Source organism: Rhinoraja longicauda, chromosome 5 (assembly GCF_053455715.1).
Source record: "Rhinoraja longicauda isolate Sanriku21f chromosome 5, sRhiLon1.1, whole genome shotgun sequence".
Lineage (NCBI taxonomy): Eukaryota > Metazoa > Chordata > Chondrichthyes > Rajiformes > Arhynchobatidae > Rhinoraja > Rhinoraja longicauda.
The window spans coordinates 39,784,970-39,805,942 of NC_135957.1; the positions used below are offsets into that span (position 1 = coordinate 39,784,970).

General features: G+C 39.9%; 1 protein-coding gene across 3 annotated transcripts in view; it reads left to right on the plus strand.

Moving 5' to 3' along the window:
- ldah (lipid droplet associated hydrolase) overlaps window positions 1-20,973 on the plus strand; it is a 229,875-nt gene that overhangs the window by 150,519 nt on the left and 58,383 nt on the right. For all 3 annotated transcript variants that reach the window (XM_078399331.1, XM_078399330.1, XM_078399332.1), the window contains one exon: window positions 3,781-3,941. In XM_078399331.1, coding sequence (XP_078255457.1) covers window positions 3,781-3,941 — 161 coding nt within the window. The remainder of the gene's footprint in view (window positions 1-3,780; window positions 3,942-20,973) is intronic.

A 20,973-nucleotide genomic window follows, 5' to 3' on the forward strand; every position in this document is an offset into this window, starting at 1 on the left:
CATTCTTAAACCAAATGTGGTTCTACAACAATCCAATAATTTTATGGTTACCTTTACTGAGGTTAACCTGTTTTCTTTAGATTCCAGCGGTATTTAATTTCTTGAATTTAAATTCCTCAGCTGTTATGATGGATTTCAAATTCTTGCCTCTGGATCAATGGACCAGATTTGTGACTGCTCGTCTGGTAATCTGACCACGATTGCTATTGTAATGGCTCAATTTCACTTTAATTTGAATTGTATTTATGTTCTCCAGGATTTCTCCTATTTCCAATACTTTTTCTTGTTTGTGCCAATAATTTCCCTCAAATACCACTGAATCTAATCCACTTTTTTTTCAGATCATTCCAACCTACTTCCAGCAATTTCCTGTACACCATATGTTCTGTGGTTGTGAAGTGGTTGAACCACAAAATCTACATCTCTTCCCTGGTCTGTAATGAAGTACTGAATTTTTTTTACACATCTTCAGAGTCAATTTATTTATATTACTATTCACAGGTTGTAACATGCTTTTCACCATCTATTGTTACCGTCGACGTCAAATGTCCTGTGATTTAAAGCCACAAATAACTCTCCAATATTTCCATTGACATACTTGCCTTCATTGATTGGGGCATTGAGTATAAAAGTTGTAAGTCATGTTGCAGCTGCACTTTGGTTAGGCCACATTTAGAGCATTACTAGGCCAAGTGGACCTGTTGGGTCCAACCCTCTCCTGCATTGCGGCAGCACCCTCTGCTTCCCCCTCCCCCTCCTTCTCCCCCTCTCCTTCCCCTCCCCCTAACTCCATCCCCCTCAACCCACCTTATCCTTCCTCCTTCCCCCTCCCTCTCTAGGAGATGGATTTAAACTTTAAAATGTGAATTACTTTTAAAATATAACACTGATTTCAATGAAACTTCTTCCATTAGCACCTAAGGGACAACGGTGAGTAAGGTGGGCCTAAAATTGTCGTGCTATCGTGTACTGTTTTGGCTGTAGTTCAGGAACAAACAAACAAACAAGAGTTTTAGTATATAGATTAAGGCATCAGTTGTAAAATAACATCATTATTCAGCATCTTGTGAATAATGTCAATATTATTGTACAACTGATGGGTGAAGATGAGGCCCATTGCCATGTATTGTGGCTGGGTGCTCAGTCCGTTTTCATGATAAGCTTGAGTTTACCCAAAAATGATTGCTCCTACAATTTGTTCCCGGTATTTTTTTTCAATCTTGTACAAATTTATTCATTTATTCAGTTAGATATTTATGTGATTAACAGCTTCCAGGAGTTTAAAATACAACAAATCCAAATCATTTGGACTACAAGTACTTTCCTGCAGTTTAATGAGTTAGTTAGTTGTGAATTAGTGAGCTATTTGTAGAATTTCAATATTTCAATTGCATTTTTAAATGAATTTGCTGATGTGCATAAAACTCAAACACAGTATGTTTAACAGAATACGTCAAAACAGGATTTGCAGAACATTTTTTCAATGTTTCTCTCCAAAGATCTATTTTTCTTTTGAAAAGACGGGTTGAGGCGGGTTTTTCCTTTGTTGAAAAATTGAATTTACCCAGCATTTTCACTGCTCGCTGCAGATATAAAGTAAGTCTGACAATGCATATTCTCCCAGAGGTAAAATCACATCTTGCTAATGAGTGAATTTAGTTCAAAGGCTTCTCCACAAAGAAAGGGGCATCCTTCTGCTTAGCTGCTGAATTTTATGCATTAGTGAAGACAACTTCATTGAACAATCTTTGACGTTATTTGAAAAATAGCAAGAGAAACATGCTGTTTATATTTATGAATTTGTTAAGCCATTCAATTCGATTAGATTGATCTGTATTTTAACCTCATTGACCTATGTATATTCCACAATCATCAATGCCTCGCAAAAAAAATTACATGTAACTGAATTGTATGGGTCATTTATAAACCAGAGGAAATGCCCAAGAAAGGAAAGTGTCTTACTCAAAAAAAAAAGTGGTAATTGTACTGCCTGTGAAACTGACAGAAGGAGCATGGCAGTGGATAATTTGAGTGATGAAATCATGTTTATGTTATTCATAACATTACTCCAGAGGATCCCCTAATAAATGGTTTTTTTCTGAATAAAATTGTCATACATTCAGAAACAATAAAAATAAAATCACTGAGATCTCGACCAACATAAAATAACTACTACTGACGAAAGAAAGTTTTATCATCAAACAAATTACTTGCATGTGAAGAAAAACATTTTGGTAAAACACTCTTGTGAACCTGTTCACTCAACAATTTAGAGAGTTTTGGATGTATGGTTGTTGTCAGTAACTGCTGTGAGATTTGTGCTGCCAAATTTAAGCCCTATTTTAGCTCTTAAATACTTGCTGTCAGTTAATAGTCAATTCCCAGGTCTGCATTTTGTCAGAAGATTACTTTGTTTTACTATCTTTGTTCTGATGGATGGTCATTGATTCAAATAATTGCATTCCCCGGAGAGAACAAAACATCTTGTATTTCAATATCTATTGCCAATGTTGAATCAATTAATTGTTTATAAGTACTTTTTTTGATCAACTGTGCTCTACAATCAAAATAACTGGTGCAAACTGCATATACTCCATAGAAATACTTTTCCCATGACTCTTTCATTGTTCCCCTAGTTACAGTTTGCTTTCTTTTGCAACCGAACGTACATGACCTTCTATTAATTAATGTTTAATTGATACATTAAGAAAAATACCTGTTTAGTAGAAGATTATTTTAAGTAACATTACATGGTTGTTAAATGTAAGCAAGACTGACCATTTAAAAGGACTAGACAGTTGATTTGAAAGGACAAGTATAGTATGCATGCCAAGTATACAACATGTTCCGAAGAAAAGCTCCACCCACATAATACTACAATTCCTGTATTTTTAGTTAAATGGCTTTGGGGTGGGGGGGGGGTGAATGGCCAGCTTGTGCTCTTGTTTTATCTTGTGTTAAAGCAGTGTTGCTCTTTTCTCACTGTCGTCAATCTTGTTCATTATTTTGGATCAATATAGCTTCACTTCCTTGGTGATTACTTGATTTTTTTGTGCTAGCTCCGACATTCAAATTTTGCTTCCGTAGGGTTATCAGATATTTAGCACCATGCATATCCTAGTTTAAAAGTACTCACGTGCTCAATAATAATATTGTTATGGTATTGCAACCATACAGATAATTTTATGTGATAAGGTTTTGCATTAATGTTAACTGATTTACAAGTGAATGATATGGATTCGGTCCTGGTGAATTGTAATTTATCTGTGGTAAATAGGAAGTTTAGTGGGATATTAATTGCTGTCTTGCAATCTTTATGCTTAATCTGATTAAAGTTTCAATGTAATAATGTTCTTATGTCTTAAAAAGATTTTCTTATTTAAAGAATAAACCTTTATTTATTCAATAGGTTTCAATTTTGCCTATATTATATTCTACTTATTTCAAATAGCGGGAACAGGGTACTGATTATAGATGATCAGCCATGATCATATTGAATGGTGGTGCTGGCTCGAAGGGCCAAATGGCCTACACCTGCACCTATGTTTCTAACAAATTGCTTGCATGTGAAGAAAAACATTTTGGTAACATTGTGGCAAAATCTTAGGTGATGTTTAGGCACTTCTGATTAAGATTGTATTGATGATTCATATTTAATTCATGTGGAGAAAGGTAAGGTTGTGTTGAGCAATAAAATTCACAATGTAATAATGCTGTCACTGATGTGTATTTGTAATATGGCAAGTTTAGTAAGATTTTAATGATTTTCTTTTCCTGCAGACATTGAGCTGGATGATGTCTTTGGACTGAATGGACAAATAGAACATAAATTAGCTTTTCTCAGGATAAAAGTTCCAAAGGATACCAAACTTGTGCTGATTGGCCATTCGATCGGTTGCCATATGATACTCGAAATGATGAAACAAGAACCAGAATTACAGGTGATTGTTTTGAGTGGATGATTCACCTTTATGGATGATTTGACATAGACTATTTTTATACTATATACTAACAAGTTATATTAGCCAAGATCTAAGAAATGAATACATCAACTACCTGTGTACAAATGCTGGTACAAATCGAAGGTATTTATTTCTTAGATTTTCTTCCCAGTTTGGATCGTTCAAGTGAGTCTCAACATTTTGCTTACTTTTTATGTGTTCTTGACCAAACCTGAGCCAGGGCCGTCTTTACAGCATTATGGGCCCTGGGCAAAGCAGTGTACTGGGGGCCCCTATGACAACTACTCACAGGAATAAAAATGTAAATGGTCGATAAAATTAAACACCCCCCTTTCCCCAGCACCCCCATTTCCCCCACTCTCTCTTCCCCCCCACCACCAACCCCCACCCTTGCTGTCCCCCTCCCCAGTCCCACTCTGCCTCCTCCCACCCCCACTCTCTCCTCCTCCCACCCTCCCCGTCGCCCCCACCGTTACTCTCCCCCACCCCCCTTTCCCTACCAGCCCCCCCCTGTCGTGCCGGCGAAAAGCACTTACCGAAAAGCACTTAGCGATGGACTTAGGGTGCTACATTGTTGCGAAAAGCACTTACAGATCGTTGTGAGAAGCACTTAGGGATGGAAAAGCAAAGCACTTAGGGAACTAATTGTTGCGAAACAGATCGCTGTGAGAAGCACTTAGGGATGGAAAATGTTGCGAAAAAAACACTGGGACCGAAAATGTTGCGAAAAAAGCACTTATTGAACCTACATTTTTAAAGTAGTATTTATTTATTGCAAGTCACTTAACATACACAGATCAGCATGGGGCCCCTATGCTCGTGGGGCCCCGGGCAAGTGCCCATCAGGCCCATACGTTAAGACGGCCCTGACCTGAGCAAGTATGTTTTTTTATTGGCCCTTTTGTGTCTATATCCATTGTGGCTTAATGCTCAATTCTGTTTCCAAATTTAACAGAACTGCCACATAGGTTACTGGTGATGCTATTTCCTACTGGACAAATTTCTTCAAGCTGCACAAGCAGGAAGAAATTGAACTGTTTGGCGATGTCACCCAAAGATAGAATTCCATCTTGCATCAAAGAAGCATCTGTGTTTTTTTTCTATTAAAAAGATAGTCTAGCAGGTGAAGAAGGGTCTGGACCTAGAAGATTACCTGTCCATTTCCTCCACAGATGCTGCCTGATCCACTGAGTTACACCAGCACTTTGTGTTTAGCGTAACAGTTACTCTTGGTCATCTACTAACAAAAGCATAAATATTCCAGCTTGATTAGGAAAGTCGCCCAAAGCCTGTTGAATTAACATAAATTACTGAAGGAAGCGATCATGTGCCAATCTTTAATTTTAGCTTAAAGGGGATCTGGAGCATCATTGGCATGTTTCAACCTGAGTCACCTATCCAGATGTTACTTTGATGTTGTGAGGTCTACAGCAAAGCTAGTAGGATTCCAGGCTTCTAAGAAAATCTAACCACTTATCCTTCTGCTCAGCTAAAAAATAAGAGCGCCAACTAAACAATAGATGGACCTTATAATATTGTATTAACATGATATTTTATCCATGAAAGATTTTTTGCTGGCTGGATTTCAGACCCACCATTGTGACACTGGCAAGGAAGCAAAGTTTTACATTTGAAATATTTAGCTAGCCAACCTGATCTCTTTCCCTTTCCCTTCTCTGACCCTCCAAAGAAGGGGACTCCAAGTGCAATTCTGAAATGCACTAGGTTATACTCAAATAACACTTTCCTTAAGTTATGGGAAGATGTTGTAGCAGCTACAAATGGATGGGGGGGGGGGGGGGGAATCCTTCACTACTTCATTTCTAGCAACTTAGCATGGGCTCTTACTATTTCCACAGAAATGTGGGATTAACTTCCTTCTGTAATGGCTCGGATGTTTATAAAAGAGCAGCCAAAATGAATAACATTTTTGTTTCAGAAGCTTGAACATCAATTACCAACAGTCCAAATCTAACCCAGATAATTTAGCTTATTATTTCACGAAAGTACTTAGAACTTTACAAATGTTTGGTGCTGTCACTTCCAGTGCTGAAAAAGATTGCATGCATTTCCTATGCAATCAAAGTCTCATAGATCATAAAATAGTACAGCACAGGAACCGGCCCTCCGGGTCACAAGATCGGTACTGAACATGATGCTACATTAAACAAATCTCCTGTGCCAGCACTTGATCCATATCTCATCATTCCCTGCATATTCAGGTCCCTATCTAAAAACTTCTTAAATGTATCTGCCTCCACCACCACCCCTGGCAGCTCATTCCAGGCACCAACTATGTGTACAAAAAAAAAGCTGAATATTTACTGTAAACTTTGCCCCTCAAACCTTAATGTCCTCTAGTCCTTGACATTTCCATCCTGGAAAAAGACTCTGACTGTCCACCCTTTCTATGCCTCTCATAATTTTATATACTTACATAACTCTCCTCTCAGCCTCTGACACTCTTGAGAAAACAATCCAAGTTTGACTAACCTGTCTTTATAGGCAATACCTATGTAGGTCACATCACTATGGCCTAACTTAACTATGGACTGAAATACTGTTTCAAGCTTAGTTTAACCATCTGAATAGAAAGAGAGCATATTATGCAAAAGGCTAAAATGATAGAACAAGGCCAAGAAACACAGTCGCATAGCATTATTTATTTCAGCACAGCATAAAATGTACTTACCATTGAGTGAAAAGCAAGAATGACCATTTTATGTCTCTGTATTTCTCTTCTCTATCCAGCTATCTGACTGATCAGGGATTCTCCCACTATTCCTCTAATTGGCAACTTATTGTTCACTCTCTCCCAACACAGTGGCCACTGACATACTCCTCCTGCACTGAATCTATGTTGCCTCAGTTAGGACATTTAAGTATTCCAGAGGGGAGTGTGTTCCTTATTTCCTTCAATGGCATTACTCAGCAAATGTGGTTCATGTTAAATTACCTATAAACCTTAACAAATTCCCTTGTAACATATATACTGAGGCTGTAGAAAAATATCAGAAGAATTATCATCGCGGGTGGAGGGATGAGGGTGAATGAATGTGGTGGGTATTTGTTACATCATGCCAAAATGGTAGTATGAAAGCAAACCCTATCATGCATTAGCTCTTTTGTTAATCTTTATGATTTGCACACAATGAAAAACAGTTTGAAAACCCTTTGGCAAAGTGTCAAAACAATGTTACTCGAGTCAATCCTGAAACAAAGACTTTCAGTGAACATTTCAAATTGGAAACATACTTCTATTTTAAAGGGACAGTATTTCTTTTGTCCATCTAGATACTGGCCAAACCTCTCTTCTGTATCAAATACCGAAACTCAAACCTCACTATTATTATGTTGCGCTGCTTTTCATTTAAGCCACAGTTTTGCATGAGCTGTCATCGTTGTAGTAATGTACAAATTACTTAGTGATGTTCAGATTTATTTAAAACCAACTCGATGAATTTATGTTGAATTCCAGGGTAAGTTGAAAATCTTATTGTGTAGATGGTGTTTTCCAAGTTTTAAACAGGACATCCTGATGGCTAGCCAACAGAAATATTGGCTGAAAATCTTCACTGTGTAGCAGTGTTATCTGGAAGCACTGGGTGCCAGTTTTGTTCCAATATGGTGCACAATTTACATGCTGATTTATAATGCAAGCATTTGGGATCAATATATTGGAATGGGAGCTGTTCAGTGCAACACTCTCACATACAAACTGCATACTAAAAAGACATATTGTTAACAGGATGTGTACATTATCAACATGGATTTCAATGATGCAACTGATGTGTTCAGTTTCTATTGAGCATTTAACATTGCTTTCTCTGGGTACTGTTTAAAGATTTAATCAGTTACTTGCAGATGATTCTGCAAAGTGTTTGTAGGAGTAATGTACCACATAGTAATTCTCCAGATCTTGTAGCAATTTATGAAGTCTACTGTAAAGAAGAATTGAGTCTTCGCTTCAACGCTTAAGCTAAACTCCGTTAATTCTAGTCATGGAGCATAATATTTTTGGAGGAATTGGGAGATTGCACGCAGAACGGGCAACCTGTTGAAAGAGAGAGTATGTAGGGGGAAGTGTTGAGGGAGAAGAGTCAACAACAGAATGTCCAGTCTAGCAAGGGTCTGAAGCGACTAAATCTCCACAGTCCAATGCACGAGGAGATTTTGCTTCAGAAAGGAGATTGTAACCAAAATACCCAAAAAAGTAACACCCTCAGCAAATAAAAGAAAATCTTTCACCTTTCATAACTAAAGCATGAAATGTGTCAAAAATTACTTTTGAAATATAGCCGCTGTTGTAATGCGAGAAACAATTTAGCCAACCTATGCACAGCAAGCACACAATGCCATAAGATGATGGTCTGATAATAGACAATAGACAATAGACAATAGGTGCAGGAGTAGGCCATTCAGCCCTTCGAGCCAGCACCGCCATTCAATGCGATCATGGCTGATTTAAACAATGTTGGATGAGGAACCAGTATTTACCAGGATGAAGGCAACAGTTCTCCTGCTCATTTTCTGAAAGATTCTTGGGATATTTTGGGTCAACTGGAGAAGACAGAGTAAAATCAGTTTAAAATCTCATCCTTAAATGGTGCTTCAGACAATGATTGGGGTGCTACCCTAGATTTTAACCTTTAGGTTTTGGAATGAACCTACAACCCTAAAAACAAATATATCACCAACTGAGCCATGGTTGATACTGAAATAAACTGGTGAAAAGATAGGAGAAGAGAAGACATCTTAATGAAAGCTAGCTCACATGATAACGTCAAAGTTGTAAAAAACTTTTATCCACAATATATTAAGTAATATAATTTATTTATGGTAGAAATGATGACTTGCAATAAATTTCTAGAGATGGAATGTTCCTGGGCTCTTTGTGTTTTCCAAGCCCATTATCTGTTAACATCGTAAAAGTTGTACCTATTTATCCAAATGTATGTCTTTATCCTATGAACAGAAGTGTTTAGTGTAGCCAAAAATCAATTTTTGTATCAAGCCAAACATTCAGTGTGCTATTCATCCTGACTGGGTATTTATTTTCAATGCCTCTTAACACAGTTCCTTATTTCTGCACAAACAAATGCAGAAGTAACTGAGACCTGCTGAACCAACATTGTTGGAGTATGCACTAATCTATAGACTTTGCTCTCAAAGTCTTGCTGTGCCTTAATCAACCACCAGAGTAAATATTGCAGTCAGTTCCATCCATCTGTATCTTGTTACTGAACTGCTTTTCATAGAAAATAAATCACTGATGTTGAGTTCAAGCCAGCATCATTGTACTCTTAACAGTTTATTTTATAACGGAAACACCCTTGAATGAAATATGGATATTCAACAAAATTTGTAACCACATTATTTTTGTTTCATTTACAAATGTTACCATATTATTTATGAATAATTGTGCTCATTTGAGGATATTGCTGAAAACTAACATTTTATTTATTTTATTTTTTTTCTTCTTGTTTATTCCTTCTAAATTATTGTTGACTTCACAATCTTAAAATCTAATTTTATTTCTCCAAGTATCTTGAATTTCAGATGGAAATGTTGGCTCAGATTATGTTGACATGAGCCGAATGCCCACAATCACTACCCATGATAGAGTGGGTGTGGAAAGGATATTTCCACTAGTGGGAGAATGTAGGACCAGAGGTCATAGTCTCAGAATAAAAGCATCTTCCTTAAGAAGGAGATGAGGAGGAATTTCTTTAGTCAGAGAGTGGTGAATCTGTGGAATTCATTGCAACAGAAGGCTGTGGAGGCCAGGTCAATGGATACTTTTAAGGCAGAGAAAGATTCTTGATTAGTACAGGTATCAGGGGTTATGGGGAGATGGCAGGAGAATGGGGTTAAGAGGGAAAGATAGATCAGCCATGGCTGAATAGCAAAGTAGACTTGATGGCCCAAATGGCCTAATTCTGCTCCGATCACTTATGAGCTTATGAACCCCACACCTAATTCTGTTCCGATCACTTATGAGCTTATGAACCCCACACCAGAATGTACCTGATCCAGGCGCACATCGCTCATGTTGGCCCCTAGTGCCCCAGAGCTTAGCACTGGACTGTAAACGACAGGAGAACTTCAAGTGCAGAAGTCTTGCAGCAAGCTCCCTCAAAGCTCGCTGGACAGCTTCAGCAATCAGTAAGACCCATCTCATCTGGGGAATCTCAGCAAGGCAACATTCTGCTGTTGGACACTTTTGGGAGCTCTGAGTGAAACATCTCAACATGTATGATACCTACTGATGATGAGTGAATTCAGGACTAGACACATGGAAGTCCTGGATTTTATCAAATTTTGATGGATAATTGGCCATTGGTTGTCTTCAGGACCCCCAGAATATACCAACAAATCCCAGGTCGTTAATTAATAGTTATATCTCCTGTGCTTGATTACAAAACAAAACTAAAAGCCTGGCTATTGTGTCATATGGTATTCTGCTTTAAAAAGGGATCCAATTTTTAGTATTGAACAGAAAGGTAACCCCACAAAAAAAGTCAGTTCTGGAGTAACTGAATGGGTCAGACAGCTTATCTGGAGAACACATATGACATTTCAGATCGGAACCCTTCCTCAGGTTGATTGTGATGGGAGGGGGAAGAAAGATGAAAGAGAGGAGGGGCAGGGTAAAGTCTGGGTGAGGTAGATTTTTGATAGGCAGAGATTAAAAGACAGAAGATGTAAGGCAGAAAGATTGAAGAGTTGCGAATTGTGAAGCGAGAGGGAAAAAAGTAAGTGAAAGGGGAGGGGAGAAATTCATGCGAGTCCAGGGGGAGGGGAAAGTAAGTTTCATACTATTGAGGTGTAAGCTACCCATGTGGAATATCACTCTGACAATGGAGGAGACCCCGGACAGAAAGGTCGGCAAGGGAATGGGAAGAGGTGTTAAAATGGTTAACGACCAGGAAATCCAGTTCTTGGCAGACCGAACACAAGTGTTGGAGGGGAAAGTACATGGGGAGGGCTTGGTTTGAAAACATGGATGAACCCAGGAATTGTGGAGGGAATGGTCTCTGCAGAAAGTTGAAAAGGGTGGGATGGGAAGATATGATTGGTGTTGGGATCACGTTGGGTGTGATGGAAATGTCAGAGAATGATGTGTTGGATGCAGAGGCTGGTGAGGTGAGAGGTAAGATCCAAGGGAATTCTATCCTTGTTCCATCTGGGGGAAGGGCAGCGAGATACAAAACTATGAGGCACAGAGGGGGCCTCGGTGAGACATTCATTTACGGCAATAGGGGGGGAAATCACATTTACCAAAGAAAGAGGACATCTCAGATCTCCTAGAATGGAAAGCTTCATCTTGTGAGCAGATGTGGCAAAGATGGGGAAATTATGAGTCGGGGATAGCGTCTTTGCAAGAGATAGAGAGGTTCAGATAACTATGGGAGTCGGTAGGTTTGCAGTAGAGGTTAGTCAATAATCTGTCCTCTGTGATGGAGGCAGAGAGATCCAGAAAGGGGAGAGAGGTGCCAGAGAACGTCCAAATAGATTTGAATATAGGCTGAACGTTAGTGGTAAAGCTGAGATCTCCAGCGCACTGTCTTTTTTTTAAACCAGCATCTGCAGTTTCTTGTGTTAAGGTAACCTCACAAAGTGTTTGAGGTTTGATTTTAATTTTGATTTGGTTAACGTGACCAGGAAGGACTGATTTGAACCCAATCATGCCTTCTTTGCTGGGCACCGACTGTGGGCATGAATTTTCCCAAAAGTATACTGCCTGCCAAATTGGAAATGAGAGACTTGCCCAAAGAATTTTAGGACAAATGAATATGTAGATCCAGGTCACAATGCCTGTATCTAAAGCTGGTGTGGCATGCTCGTTGCTTACAGGCAGTGCAGGGACTAATGAATTCTTCCTTCAGTATTTATGGGTTAACAGCAACCTTACCAATGGTCCTTAAAGGGGCACCGTCCACAAAGAAAAAATACATTTTTGTACTTTCCTTTCTGTAGATTCAAGAGCAGCACATACTCCCCACCCATCCCTTCTCCCAGGCCATGTTTTTTTGGGCCTGCTTAGTGTTAAAATTGAAACATTTTTCAAGCCCCCACCCCCTGATTACATGGATGAGGCATCACTGGTGCCAAAGTTCACCAGTTTTATGATGATGAGGCTGAGTCCATTTCCATTTGAACTTCAAACCATTGTCTTCAGGTGTGTTTTGCAACCACAAAGCTTACAGCAAGCATATTTTCAGCTATTATTCAGTTTCATGGCCAATTATAATCAGTGTAAAAAATTATGTCAAAAAGCATGTTGGAGCACCTTCAAATAATTGACAAAGGCAAATGCAAATTCCATTCTTTAATGAGAAGATAATATTAACCTAAATGCTTCCAACTCTTACCTGTCAAGTCATTGACCTAAAGTTCACATTTCATGCACATTTACAATAACCTTTAAGATCCCCAAATAAGGAATCTAATGCCTTCCAAATTACACTGTTCAAAATAACAAGGAGTTATTTAAATTCACTGGTTTAGATTGATGGGACCTGACCACTTCCTTTCGCATGACTAATTGCTTTTGCAATTGGGTTTGCTTCCTTCTTATTTTCTTCAGGTAAGCATCAATTTCCAGTTTAAAAAGCTCCACTGCTACATGTGCCTGAGGCACAATTACTGTGAGCAAGATGAATAAGGTGCAATATCGAGCATAAATTTGTGAATATTGCTGAGAACAGCATTCTACCCCTTTTTCTACCAAGAAATGTATTTGTAGTGGAATACCTACTTACCACAAATGTAACTTATCAGTAAATTATTTTCAAATGCCTAGTGCAGTTTGTGTCGAAGTGAGTTCGGATATCTCAGTGAATTTTCTGTCACAAGTTCTCAAATTTGAAACAGCTCATGCATCAAAGTTGTTGACAGCAGATAACCCAAAAATCATAAGCAATCCTGCAGATGTTTTTAATAAAACTTTGTACAGTCTCTCTGTGTCAGTGAAAGGAGAACAGTATTCATTGTGATGAAGCCCGTCATTGGTCACTGCAGATCGTTCTAGCTGGGGCCTGCTGTTCGTCTGGTTTAGTGTTTTGTGCGGCTCGAACAGTGTTTTGCAATTGCCAAATCAAAAATTGCAAGAAAGGCAATGGGAAGGGTGATGATTTATTAACCAGTTTTCAACTCAACTGCCTTGAACAAGTATGCATTATCGGTATCCTATTTCATATGGATGGAAGTAAGAAGATGAATTGAAGCTATTTTCTGTGGGGGGAATAAGTATGTGTTTCAGAAGGAAGTCAATGTAAAATATTGTAACAGACAATCCTGATTTCTGTTTGGTGTTTGGTGTTATTCCTGATCGGTTTAATACCTTGAGTACTTCCCAGAGCAAGTATATTTTAGTGAACATTTTGAACAAGGTGTTTGAGATTCAAAGCTATTTTCACCAGTTTATATTTTGTGAATTATGATAGTATTCTGTTCTTTATTTGTTTTGTGCTTTTTGACTGATGCTTTGGGTAGATTTAATATAACAGCCAATTGAACAAAGATGCTAACTGTGAAAGGCAGACAGTGCAAGGTAAGAGACATTGCTCAGTGTCAAGATAGGTTGGGTGCAAAAATTGACTCAGTTCAGCCACAGTTTGGGGGGGTGGGGCTGAGAATGTCCTTTTGGATTCAAGATACGTTTAGGTTTATTATTGTCACGAGTACCAAGATACACTGTAAAGCTTTGGTTTGCATGCTATCCAAACAGATCAGATATACCATACATAAATACAATCAAGTCAAACTGAAGTACCATAGGTAGAGCAAAGTGGAAGATTCAGAGTGCAGAATGTAGCAACATCAGCTTTGTCACACTGCAGTACCTTGGACAAAATCCAATGTCCACAATGGGATAGAAGTGAATTGGGCTATACCAAACTTATGGAAGGACTGTTCAAAAGCCTGATAACAGGAGAAGCAACTTCTTGCACTCTTGGGTAGAGGTGTTCCCAAACCAGGTTGTGAAGAAATTCGATAGTATGCATTCTATGGTGCATCCGTAGAAGTTTGTAAGAGATGTCCTTTAGTTCTCTCATGTAGGTAAGTGTAACTTTAAGGTAATGTTCAATTCTACTGTGTATCAAGCTGCTTCCATACTGGTGAAGGCATAGTACGCAAGTGACCAATGTTCTCTGGAAGTATGCAGATCCAGTAGATCACCGCACAAGTGCTGCTGTTTGGGACTCTCTGCTTCAGCTGGTGTCCTCTCTTAACTTTGGACAGCTGAACACACATCAAGCATAACACCCCACCAGTGCTATATAAAAGGATCATTAACCTCTATTGGTTTAGTTCTTCGGCTGTTGGTACAATTCTACAAGGGTTCGGTGCTTTCCGTATTTGTTTCAAGTTACACACGTCCACAAAGAGGTATGTGGCAATTGCTAAAGGAATTTACTTGAGTTCAAAGCTACTACATAAAACAGTCGGTCCCATACATGAATGCACTAGGCCTTTCACTTGAAATGGAGCATGACTGAGAGAATATGCATGATAAACAACAAGAAAATTGGAGAGGAGGAGGAGAAAGGATGCAGTGGCAAAAACAGCAGCCTCGTCAAGTCATAAAAAAAATACTTCTAATGAGAAACCACCCATCACATCAATTTACTACTAATGGTCCAACACTTCCATCCTTTGTCCAGGCTAAAACATTCTATTTAAATCATCCTAGTCCACATTAAAGTCACTGAAGTCACTGTTAAAGTGTAGTCATGGGTGTAATACAGGAAATACTGCAGACAAGTTGCACATAACAAACTTGCACAAGCAACAATGTCATAATTATCAATTATATATTTTCGAATTGATAATTGAGAGATAAGTAATGACCAGTTCACCAGAGGTAACTCTCTGCTCTTCCTCAAAATAGTGTCATAGGATCTGTACATCTACCTGTAATAGCAGTTCGGATGTTGTTCCAACATGTCTAATGACTTCATGCTAAAATGTCATCAACCACAGAATGAACATTCCAGTCCAAATTTTGAATTTAAATAGCGCATTTTTATACAAACGGAAACTAATGACGCTTGTGCATTCTCTTCATTACACATCTTCCGTGTCCCTTTGCACAAATTGATGCTCCTAAAAAATACAATTTGATTAATTGCAGCTTGGTTGATGAAAGCCTGCAAATCCTCAGTGGAGAATTTTGCTACAGCCTTTTAGGATATCTGAACAATTTGGGCATGAAATAGCTTACAGTTGGAACGCACCATCTTGCTATGGCTGGCACCAATCTGGACTAATGCAACAGCAATAACACTGGTAGAGAAGCAGTTAACCAAACACCAGTTTCCTGAACAGAGACAACAGATTTGGACTCTGAAGTCAGTACCAACTAATTGTAATGATTTGTTGGGGCAGATTGGTACATTGAACATAGAGTAGTACAGTACAGGAACAGGCCCTTTGGTCTACAATGTCTATGCTGAACATCGTGTCAAGTTAATCTCTTCTGCCTGCACACAATCCATATCCATTCTCTGCATATCCATGTGCCTATCTAAAAGCCCCTTGTAAATGCCGCTGTTGTATCTGCCTCCACTCATGCCCTGGCTGCATGTTCCAGGCACCTACCACTCCCTGTTTAAAAAAAAAAAATAGCCCAGACATCTCCTTTAAATTTGGCCCCTCATACATTAAAGCGATGCTCTTTGGTCTTTGATTTCTACCCAAGGGAAAAAGGTTCTGACTCTCTACCGTATCTATGTCTCTTATAAGTTTATATATTTCTATCAATCTCTGACGCTCCAATGAAATCAATCCACGATTGTCCAACCTCTCCTTATACCCAATAGCCTCTAATTCAGACGGCAACCTGGTAAACTTCTGCACTCTCTCCAAGGCCTCTACATCCAATAGTGGGACAACCAGTACTCCACAGTATACTCCAAATGCAGCTTAACCAAAGTCCAGTGAAGCCACAACATGGGCCTACTGTAATACGCACGATCAAAAGCTCCATTGAATGCAATTTTCCATTGCAAAACAGACAGTTGTTTGAGCAATGAGTGAAATTGTGCAGGAGCAAGTTACACTTCTGGATTTCCACTGCAATTGTCAGCCTGCTTAAAGGTTGCATGTGGTATGAGAGAAACAGACGTATCAACCGTTCAACCATATTTGAGTCGACGTGCTATTTCTGTGCTAGGCAAGAATATGGCACCAAGCCATGTACAAACTCTGTATCAAGTTGCTCCCAGTATCTTCAATGATACTTAAGGCTGATTGCAGACTTCTGGCACACTTCATGAAGCACCTTTGTATTCCATTGAGTATGCACAACAGCCGCTTGTTGTTCTCTGCTCTATCAAAGTTTCTGAGTCCTCTGCAGCTAAACCTATGCATAATTATGCCTTTCAGGGAGTAACATCCATGCTCGCTGCCCTGAGGTATGACTGGGAGAAAGAAATCAAGTAACAACATGTCCTAGTCTTCACTGTTGCCGTTCTTACAGAGCCAAACTAAAGTTCATATTTTGAGTATCTGAAAGTTTCTTTATTAGTAAGGATGTCAAAGGTTATGGGGAGAAGGATGGAGAATGGGATTGAGAGGGAAAGATAGATCTGCCATGATTGAATGATGAAGTAGACTCTGAATTGAATGGCCTAAATTCAGCTTCTGTGACTTGTGAATTTATGAGAAGCACAAAGATTGTGATGAGGGAATGAAGCCAAAATAAGAAGTGGATTTATGCATTATCTGCACACCTCGTCAAAAGGGGTGTGGGATTAGGAAGAAGTGGGGTGTGAGAAGGGGGATTAAGTAAGAGGATACAGTCACCTTCAGTAAATTTTGGTGCAATAATCAGGGGCTCAATAATTTCCATTCCAGTGGTGGCCAACTCCAAACATGCAGATACTCCTTTCCTGACTGGTTCTCTCCCATTACCTCTGGTTGTTCACTGTTATGTCCCACCTATTTTGATGCTCTGCCTTTTGCGATTGACAATAGACAATAGGTGCAGGAGTAGGCCATTCAGCCCTTCGAGCCAGCACCGCCATTCAATGCGATCATGGCTGATCACTCTCAATCAGTACCCCGTTCCTGCCTTCTCCCCATACCCCCTCACTCCGCTATCCTTAAGAGCTCTATCCAGCTCTCTCTTGAAAGCATCCAACGAACTGGCCTCCACTGCCTTCTGAGGCAGAGAATTCCACACCTTCAACACTCTCTGACTGAAAAATTTCTTCCTCATCTCCGTTCTAAATGGCCTACCCCTTATTCTTAAACTGTGGCCCCTTGTTCTGGACTCCCCCAACATTGGAAACATGTTTCCTGCCTCTAATGTGTCCAATCCCCTAATTATCTTATATGTTTCAATAAGATCCCCCCTCATCCTTCTAAATTCCAGTGTATACAAGCCTAATTGCTCCAGCCTTTCAACATACGACAGTCCCGCCATTCCGGGAATTAACCTAGTGAACCTACGCTGCACGCCCTCAATAGCAAGAATATTCTTCCTCAAATTTGGAGACCAAAACTGCACACAGTACTCCACGTGTGGTCTCACAAGGGCCCGGTACAACTGTAGAAGGACCTCTTTGCTCCTATACTCAACTCCTCTTGTTATGAAGGCCAACATTCCATTGGCTTTCTTCACTGCCTGCTGTACCTGCATGCTTCCTTTCAGTGACTGATGCACTAGGACACCCAGTTCTCGTTGAACATCCCCTCTTCCTAACTTGACACCATTCAGATAATAATCTGCCTTTCTATTCTTACTTCCAAAGTGAATAACCTCACACTTATCTACATTAAACTGCATCTGCCATGTATCCGCCCACTCACACAACCTGTCCAAGTCACCCTGCAGCCTTATTGCATCTTCCTCACAATTCACACTACCCCCCAGCTTAGTATCATCTGCAAATTTGCTAATGGTACTTTTAATCCCTTCATCTAAGTCATTAATGTATATCGTAAATAGCTGGGGTCCCAGTACCGAACCTTGCGGTACCCCACTGGTCACTGCCTGCCATTCCGAAAGGGACCCATTTATCCCCACTCTTTGCTTTCTGTCTGTCAACCAATTTTCTATCCATGTCAGTACCCTACCCCCAATACCATGTGCTCTAAGTTTGCCCACTAATCTCCTATGTGGGACCTTGTCGAAGACTTTCTGAAAGTCGAGGTACATCACATCCACTGACTCTCCCCTGTCAGTTTTCCTAGTTACATCCTCAAAAAATTCCAGTAAATTTGTCAAGCATGATTTCCCCTTCGTAAATCCATGCTGACTCAGAATGATCCTGTTACTGCTATCCAAATACTCAGCAATTTCGTCTTTTATAATTGACTCCAGCATCTTCCCCACCACTGATGTCAGACTAACTGGTCTATAATTACCCGTTTTCTCTCTCCCTCCTTTCTTAAAAAGTGGGATAACATTTGCTATCCTCCAATCCACAGGAACTGATCCTGAATCTATAGAACATTGAAAAATGATCTCCAATGCTTCCACTATTTCTAGAGCCACCTCCTTAAGTATCCTGGGATGCAGACCATCAGGCCCTGGGGATTTATCAGCCTTCAGTCCCATCAGTCTACCCAAAACCATTTCCTGCCTAATGTGGATTTCCTTCAGTTCCTCCATCACCCTAGGTTCTCCGGCCCCTAGAACATTTGGGAGATTGTGTGTATCTTCCTCAGTGAAGACAGATCCAAAGTAACGGTTTAACTCGTCTGCCATTTCTTTGTTCCCCATAATAAATTCCCCTGCTTCTGTCTTCAAGGGACCCACATTTGCCTTGACTATTTTTTTCCTCTTCACGTACCTAAAAAAACTTTTGCTATCCTCCTTTATATTATTGGCTAGTTTACCCTCGTACCTCATCTTTTCTCCCCGTATTGCCTTTTTAGTTAACTTTTGTTGCTCTAAAAGAGTCCCAATCCTCTGTCTTCCCACTCTTCTTTGCTATGTTATACTTCCTCTCCTTAATTTTTATGCTGTCCTTGACTTCCCTTGTCAGCCACGGGTGTCTCTTACTCCCCTTAGAGTCTTTCCGCCTCTTTGGGATAAATTGATCCTGCAACCTCTGCATTATTCCCAGGAATACCTGCCATTGCTGTTCTACCGTCTTCCCTGCTAGGGCCTCCTTCCAGTCAATTTTGGCCAGCTCCTGCCTCCTGCCTCTGTAATCCCCTTTGCTATAATGTAATACTGACACTTCCGATTTTCCCTTCTGCCTTTCCATTTGCAGAGTAAAACTTATCATGTTGTGATCACTGCCTCCTAATGGCTCTTTTACCTCTAGTCTAGTCCCCTTATCAGATCAGATTGAATTAGTTAACTGTGCACAAGGTACAGTTGTGAGCCTTGCATCTTGTGCAAGTGCAGTTTGGAGTATGTTAATGATTGCAAAAGCTTCTTCAGAGATGAATAAAGTGGCTGAGTTGATTTGAACAATACCCAACGTTCGGTTGGCAATATACGATATTTGATTTGATATTCATTAATTTCAATAGTGCTTTATTTGTCACAAATGCAACTGCACAGTGAAATTATTTTTGCATATATTACACATGCAGGCACCTCCATTTCTGGTGCCATTATTACCACATGATTTTGACCACATTTAAATATTTATAACACGTTTTCCAAGTCCTCAGGCCTAACCTCCTGACATTGAGCTTCCATTGCGTTCTGAATATATGTCCAGAAGACCTAATGGCACCCTATGCGCCAACCCTTTGCTCTCTATCTTCTCCAACAAGGTCAGAAAATTGTTGGAAACTGCTCTTTCCCACATTGTGCCATTTTTCACAATTTCTACAGGCCAGATTCGCTTTCTGTGCAACTGCTAGCACCTGTTGCAGCCATAGTGCAGCTCTTCTTTAAGAAAAGCAGATAAATATAATGAAATGCAGGCTAACTTGGAGAACTGTTGGGAAGTTGTGATTTTGTTCTGCCTGCTCATTACAATGATTGGACTGCCAGCCGTAACCACGTCGTTAGTTGGCCAAGCACAACAAACATGTGAGTTAATGGTGGCATGACGTCTGCATTTCAGTTAACAGCCCTGGAATAATCCTGCACCATAATTTCTGCGTCCATTTTTGATTAATTTGATCCCCACTGTTTCCACAGCAATTATATTGGCAACCTCAGCACTGTAAATTTTTAATTGTTTGCAGAAAAATAAGTGGTTTATGACAAAAAGTACTTCTTAGAGAAGTTTGTTTAGTTTTGGCTTACATTGCTTTGGATTAGTTTCTGACCAGATGTTGAGGTGTGAATCCATTACAGAAAGACAAGGGTGAAATTAGACCTCAAACCCACAAGTCTTGGGATGTGGGAGGAAACCGGAGCACTTGGAAGAAACCCATGTTGTCACAGGGGGAAGGCGCAAACTCCACATAGATGGCATTCGAGTTCGGGATCGAACACGGGCCTCTGGTGCTGTGAGGCAGCTGCACCACTGTGCAGTCCTATTGCGCATCTTTTAGTTTTGAAGAGTGAAATGTACTGTGGTGTCCAGGAAACAGGTTTCCCCACCTTACGTTACTTTCCCTGATCAGACTATTTATTATTTTGCAGTTCCATTGCCCCCTCCAATCATATATTCTTTAGCAGCTTAGCAGTTTGTTTCGGCTGTTGGTCTTACTGAGATGAGATGTGAGTCAGGAGATTGGGTGTTGATGTTTTGAAATTATGCTTTCAGTTGCACTTTCTTGGACTGTCTATACCAGAACATTGAACAGAAGATAATGGGGCATAGATGCACTTATCCAGTATAGTTTGATGTGCCAATGACTGGAGTCATAGAACATCATAGAGTCATATAACATGGAAACAGGCCGTTCGGCCCATCTTGCCCATGCTGAACATGATGCTCCATCAAGGCTGGTCCCTCCTTACTGCATTTTGCCCATATTCCCCTCAACCTTTCCTATCCATGTACCCGTCCAAGAACCTGACTTGAGTAATCCAAATACTGCCCTCTCAACCAGCTGCCATATATTTTCTACCAGATGAAGG